Source organism: Octopus sinensis, linkage group LG10 (assembly GCF_006345805.1).
Source record: "Octopus sinensis linkage group LG10, ASM634580v1, whole genome shotgun sequence".
Classification (NCBI taxonomy): Eukaryota; Metazoa; Mollusca; class Cephalopoda; order Octopoda; family Octopodidae; genus Octopus; species Octopus sinensis.
Genome location: NC_043006.1, coordinates 35,931,917 through 35,939,416, shown reverse-complemented (window position 1 = coordinate 35,939,416; position 7,500 = coordinate 35,931,917). Strand labels below are relative to the sequence as shown.

At 33.7% G+C, this 7,500-nt stretch overlaps 1 protein-coding gene across 6 annotated transcripts in view; it reads right to left on the bottom strand.

The window, feature by feature from the left end:
- LOC115216819 (chitin synthase chs-2-like) overlaps window positions 1–7,500 on the bottom strand; it is a 241,378-nt gene that overhangs the window by 25,559 nt on the left and 208,319 nt on the right. For all 6 annotated transcript variants that reach the window (XM_036506559.1, XM_036506560.1, XM_036506558.1 and 3 more), the window contains 2 exons: window positions 6,607–6,871; window positions 1,317–2,073 (listed from right to left, as the gene is read on the bottom strand). In XM_036506559.1, coding sequence (XP_036362452.1) covers window positions 1,317–2,073; window positions 6,607–6,871 — 1,022 coding nt within the window. The remainder of the gene's footprint in view (window positions 1–1,316; window positions 2,074–6,606; window positions 6,872–7,500) is intronic.

Genomic DNA, 7,500 nt, shown 5'->3' with positions numbered 1-7,500 from the left:
AGTGCGAAGCTCAACCACACAGCACTGGGTCTATATCAGCCTTTATAGTGTTCGGTTAAAGACAAATCTAACACTCTGTAAATAGGTGCTGTATGTGATGGTCATGGCAGTAAGTAAAAACAGTGGTGTAACTAACATATTTTCTTAGCTTGCAGGGACCCAATACAAATTGTGTCATGATGGATCACTTCCTGATGCGATGTCTAGACATATCACGTGATGATGACGTCATGAAGTGATGATGTGACAACTCAGTAAGTCATGTCATTCTCTGTATGTATATGTATATATATATATATCGATCTATCTGCCACAATGCGAAAAGGTAGGTAGGGGACTAATGATATAAATTTGTGCTTATAATTTCGCATACATTCGACCTGTATTTCATAACTAGTAATGCTACTAAGTACAGTGGTAACCACACAGCTATAAGGGAAGCAGAATGGATGATAAAACTCTAAATTCACATGTAGCAGTCGAACATCTAAAAGGAAAAACAAGGTAAATTTAATATATACATATTCTTTTTCTTTCCCTTCTTTCTCCCCCATCACCTTTCCTCCTCCCCATATATTTTCCCCATCTTTTTCTGTCTCCTTTTTCTAAGGACTAGTATCCGAAATGTAAAAAAAAAAAATTTCCCTTCCTTTTAAGCGTTAAACTACTTAACACTTTTGTTAAAACTTAGAAACGACTCAGTAAGATGATACATCAAAACGTAACAAGTCTCCCTTACCCTACTATTTTAGCAAAGAAAGTCTGTATTGATTTTTAATATTTGTATTCATTGAATCAAATATTTACATACATTATTGTTATTGAAGATTTAACAAAACTAGAAAAGCAATATCTCTGTTTATAGATCATTTGCTATTCGAAATATATCACGCTTGACTAAAATTGATTTACCTACACATGGTGTGTTTCAGAGTAATATTAACCAAACACGTACACATCGACCAATATACCTATCTGTCAAACCATTGAATATACATATACATATACACACACACATATATATATATATATATATATATATATATATATATATATTTATTAGGAAATAAGCATGGACACCTCAAAACACTGCTGCATGCGTTTCAGTAGCGTGGTTGTTTTTCAACAATGCGTAATATATGATGTTACGTAATTTCACATTGCGTAACCATACCATTTCATCGAACAACATCCAACTTTTAATTGTTAAGATCAAATCAAATTATGTCGCTTGATATTTAATATAGTTTTTATCGATTATTTATACAAAATATTAAGTGATATTTAAACAGTAAAAGGAAAAAACGAGAACCAACCTTTGGCATATTCAAACATTTGGAACCATACAATTGGGCGATTTCTCTCACCGATGGGATGTGTCCGGCCACAAGCAGCACCGAGTCGAAGATCACCATTACAAGTATTCAATAAATCAAGCACGGCGTCGTCATCGAACTTCATGTCAGCATCTGTTGCTAGGATATAGGTCCGGCTGTCGAATTCTTCAGAGCTCGGAAGGAACGGTGAGTCCATGTTCAATTTCGTATCATTAATTAAATTTCCACTGATTGTGTTAATAGGTTTTTCTATTTTCGGATTAATGTGAATATTGACGTCATTGCGAACCATATCACTAATTGTACTCGGGGCCCAGGAAATACCAGAATCTTCAAGCCCATACACGTATGCAGAGTTCACCGCTGAATGGTTGCTCGCCGATAATTTACCATTCATCTTGGGGACACCCAAGCCATTTGGATGGAGATATACACTAGAAGTTGAATATTGGCTTTTACTCAGTTCTGAATCATCCGACCAGTATGACGTCTCATCTCCGCTGGTATATGCAGTACAATCGCTATATTGACTCAGCATCGAACTTGCGTAGTCACATCTTATTGTAGGAATTTTCGTTTGGTTGTCCAGTGAATCTACACCATAGAATTTCCTTTCATCGACATAGTAGCGGGCGTTGAATGGCTTCGATTCCATTTCGCAGAGTTTCAGTTTCTTTTCGATCCAGTTGTAAGCTTTTTTCACCCGGAAACTCATTATGTAGTTCATATATAATACCTTTAAAGATCGAGAAGAAATTACACATTATATATACACATATTCACACACGCACTCCCACCATCTCTCTCTGTCTCTCTGCCTTTCTTTAATCTCACCATCAGAACATCAACCTTCTACTAAAATTATATTCCTAACTCTCCTCTATATCACTACCTTCAACTAACTTTTTAGCCACGTAATAAATATTACGTCCCCCCTACCGCATGGGATGGAAGCTTCTCTCTCTGTCTTTTCTCTCTCTATCTTTCTATTTCACTCTTTGCCTAATCCTCTTTTTCTCTCTCCCTATTTTCTTTCTGCTTCTTCTCCAATCACGTGAAAGCGTTACCGACGGGAAAGTAACGTAATGACAAGCAGAATTATTATAAGATGAAATTAGTTACTGCCACTTGCATCGTCATTGATTACTTCTTAACAAAAGAGTAAAGTCGCCTCCATGAGATCCGATGTCAGAATAATGAACAACTGAGACTATAAAGGATTTTTCCTTTTCTCGTGCAAAATTTTATACAGAGAACCCAGAACACATCGATTAAATCTGTTTTCACAAGCCAGTAATTATTAGGGAAGGGAACATAGCAATTACGTTGATCCCATTACTTGACTACTACCTCATAACATCAACCCCAACAGGATGAATGGCGAAATTTGAACTCAGAATCAGAAGAAATCCGTTAAGAGGTTTTCACACGTTTTAACAATTCTACCAGTTTGCCTCTTAAAAGGTTTTGAATTTTTGTGCAAAACCACTAATATTTCGAAGTAAGGGGACATATCGATTACATCGAGACTAGAACTTGATTGATACTTATTTTATCGACCTCGAAAGGATAAAAGGCAAAACTGACTTTCGTGGGATTTGAGCACAGTAACTAGTTGCTAAAATGGCAGCAAAATTCGTAATATCACACTAACGTTATCTTAAGGTTTAGGTGGATATTGAAGTCTTAGATATGCAAAAGACGGAATGATTACAGGTGGAATATTTTTGGTTATAGGTCTGTTTAGACTGGGCTGGCACTTCTGTAAACGCGAGCCAGCAGATAAAACTAACTGAAATCGACCTGCTAAATTAGCGAATCCATATAGCCCGCCGTCTTTACGCTTCGCCTGCCCAAAGGACACACTGAAAAATGCAGTCCTGTAACAGGTATACTGTCCAGAAATGTTTCTCTTCTGACAAGTCACTTCATTTTCATCTATTGTATAAAGGATATATCTTACATCGGGTACAAAAACCATTGATGTCAACGGACGAGAGGATAGAGGGGAGAATGTTTATCTTTCTATGAGACATTAGCAGTTGAATTGAAATTTAGGCAACCCGGAATTATTCTGCCTTTTTCTCTAAGAACAGAATCTTAAGTTGTAATATTCTGCCGCAAATTACATATTATTCTTAATAGTCAAGGTTAATCTAGGATAAAGCAATAAAAGCTAAATCTTCCTAAGACGCACTACGACCTTAAAAGGAATGGTAACATTCCGAGGAAGTATATAAATAGGCCGTGATGGTCATGATTGGGACAATCTAGTTCATAGCTCTGCTCAGCCAGATCTCTTGACTCTAAATAACAACAGTGGGCTCCTGTATACATTATGTATAAAAATAATAGACGAGAGATGATAAAGATTTGATCCAGTATTCAGTGTTTTCAAGCAGAGTCGGTCAACAGCTTACCACAACAACGATGTAAAGCTTAAATTTTGGAAAGAATCGCCAAACATATTCTCGAAACTGAGCCAACTAGCAGGAGACCTAGTAGTAGACCAAGAACAAGATGGTTACATACCAGCCATAGTCTTTGTTAGTAATGCTAGGGAATCCATGTGGAAAGTGTAATATGATGGTAGCTTCTGATAGGGATCATATAGAGGAGGTGCTTGAGGACTCTACCCACAAAATTCAACACTGAGTAGCAGGCAGAGAAAATGGTCGATGGATCAATTGGCGTCAACGACACAACAACATATCTAAAATATAAGATCCATACATTAGTCTTATGATGTAAAAACAGGCCAGATTTTTGTAATGTAGTTTTTTTAGTGCAAATGGCGAGAGGTTGGTCATAAACTCAAGTGCCTTCCATCATAATACTCTCCCTTCATGGTCGACTCGAGTCTAAACAGCAACAATAACAGCCCATCTATTGAGATTCATTGTTATTGTTACCATACAGCACAAGGCGGCGCGCTAGCAGTCTCGTTAGCTCTTTGAACAAAATGCTTAGCAGCATTTCGTCCGTCTTTATGTTCCGAGTTCAAATTCCGCCGAGGTTGACTTTGCATTTCATCCTTTAGAGGTCGATAAAAAAACAACCAGTTAAACACTAGAGTCGATGTGTTCGACTTCCCACTCCCACAAAATTTCAGGCTGTGTGCCGATCACAGAAAGGATTATTATGTTTTACAGAGGATATGGAGGAGACTGAATAAGTTAGCCATTCTGAATATATGCACAAAATCAAGAAACAGGTTCGAAGTTAATTTTTGCATAACAAAATATGATAGAGTGTAAATCAATATTATATTGAATGAAATTACAGTAGCAGTGTGACTCACATTTCAGGTGTGACAGTATTCGATGACGACCTTTATCACCTTTTCCTTATTTTTAAGAAAACCGATCCTGTCTAAAGTAAACTATATCTTGGTGGTGTTTTGTGTGTGTGTTATCGTTGGCGTTGTCATTGTTGCTGTCATCCCGAATATATTATGAATGCACCGAACTGCAACCATACTGCACTGGTTAGATTTTTGGTGTGTGAAATGAGGCGCTACCTGTTGCGCTATTTCTAGTCCTTTTATATTTCAGAAATACATCGACGTAATGGTTTGTTTATTCAAATAACAGAGTATTGTAAGAAAGTTTCTATTAACAATATGTATTTTGCTGTTCTTTTTATAAACATAAGCATATAGATAACAAATAATTATTATATTATTTAATGTGGGAGTGTTGAGGATAGATATTTGTGTAGTAGAAGTATATTTCTTCTTCACCGTATCGTAGAGAAAGTAAATATTACTGTTTTGACCATAGATACATAATCAATCGTTTCTGTTTTTAAAACACTAACTTGCAGAAATTTACTTAGATTAATATTCTTAAATATACACATATATTAGATATACATATTTATAACCGTAACGTTAACTTTTATTTTTACTTTTAGTTAAAATTTTTCGAAAAATCTATGGACACTCGTGCTTACATTAAAGATAAATATATAATTCAGTCTGTTTTAAGACCCTTAAACTAACATGTAAAGCATTTCATTCTGTTCCACACTGATGAGATTTTTACCCAGAGTGTTTCCAAAATACAAATTTGGGTTCAAATCGAAAAAAACTATATGAATTTTATATATATTATATTTTGTAGTATGTTAATAAAATATACATCAATTTGAACTCTTCATTTTCATTTTATTACTTCATATAGATACATACGTACATGCATATATATATATATATATATATATATTATATATATATATATATATATATATATATATATATATATATATATATATCGACCATTACGTCGATGCATTTCTGAAATATAAAAGGACTAGAAATAGCGCAACAGGTAGCGCCTCATTTCACCCACCAAAAATCTAACCAGTGCAGTATGGTTGCAGTTCGATGCATTCATAATATATTCGGGATGAATATATATGTTTATGAATGAGTGATTGTATGTGTGTGTGTGTGTGTGTGCGAGTATGCATAAGTAATGTGTAGAAGTATAGGGCTGCATTATAAAATATATCCGTGTCTATATGTATATGTGTATGTATAGATATATATATGTGTGTGTGTGTGTTTGTGTACGTATTTATATATGTTTATATACATACATATATATATATGAGCGTGAGAATGTATATATATCTTTTGTATTTTGAAATTAGCTATTTCATCTTTAAATATGAGAAATTAAATATATTAGGTTTTCATTATATACTATCGTTTATAGAGATTATTTTAGATCTTGATTATAATATTTATATATTTTTTCAATAATAATTTATATATATTAGTCATTTCAAATATCTATATAAGTAGATATAGACTAAAATGGATATTAGAATATGGATCTTCTACCTTATAAATTAAAGTTAATATTTAACATTATAGTCGATTTCGATATAATCATATTTAATAATAGAGTTTATTATAAGTAAATTATTATTTTAGATTATATAGATTATTTATATCTTAAAAATATTGATTTTATTTTAGATTTGAAACCACCTGAAGAATGTCTACTACTCAAAGATGTGATGAAAAGACATGAAACGATCGTAGTGGATATTAATATTTGTTAAATTTCTAATAATATAAATTAATTTATGTATTGGATTAAGTATTTCTTTGTTTGATTTGCATAATAGTGGTTTTGTCTCTAATTTAATATATATATATATATATATATATAATATATATATATATATATGTCTATTAATTACATGTATGCATACACGCGCGCACACATACATGCACATATCTATGAATTAGACTTACCTGACTCCATCGTTTTTTCGGTTTCACTTTTTGAGTGTCTTTCAGGTGCAGAAAAAACGGAATGCCACCATTTAAGATCCATTGCAGCTGCAATCCGTAAGGCATTCGATTTGCATACACTTCTGTACGAGCAATATTCAGTTCGTTTTGAAGTAACGACAGAAGCTGCAGAGCAAACTCTCCAAGATCGTTTCCCTTACAACCATTATCAAGAATCACGTGGGACTCCATATAGACATGAGACAATTTTTTCGACAAGGATAATCTGGAATTCACAGAAGAGATTTAATAAAAACAAAAGATGCAACTGTAAATTTAGTTTCTCTATTTGGTGTGAATTCAAAGTGCTGAAACAAATTTCATTATCATTATGCAATTAGTAAACACACTTAGTGGCTCTATTTCAGGCTTTTTTTCATATTCATTAATCGGTTAGCTATTTAACTAATCGATTGTTTGATTATTCTTTCAGTTAATCAATCCTTTTAGCGCCATTTGCGACCAAGAGACACACACACAAATCTGAAGCGGACTTGGAATAGAGGCATGTCATTCATGATGTCGCAAATGGCGACAAAGACTTTGATAAACCTAGCTGATTGACTGGTTCACCGAATGATTAATCAAACAATCGGTTAGTTAATTGATTAAGTAGTTAACCAATTGACAAATAAATAAAGTGAAATAGGATCATTGATTATTGTTGACATAATCATCCTTCCGAGATACAGCAAAGAAACAACTACAGCAACAAAATCATTGCTAAGTGTGTAGTGTCTGAATGTATTGCATAATCATTCCCCCGATATTTAAAAAAACCTGTTTCATCTCACAACTTCACACTAAGAATCTTGCAAACCAAGTACAAAAGCGAAATACCTTGTTTAACATTTC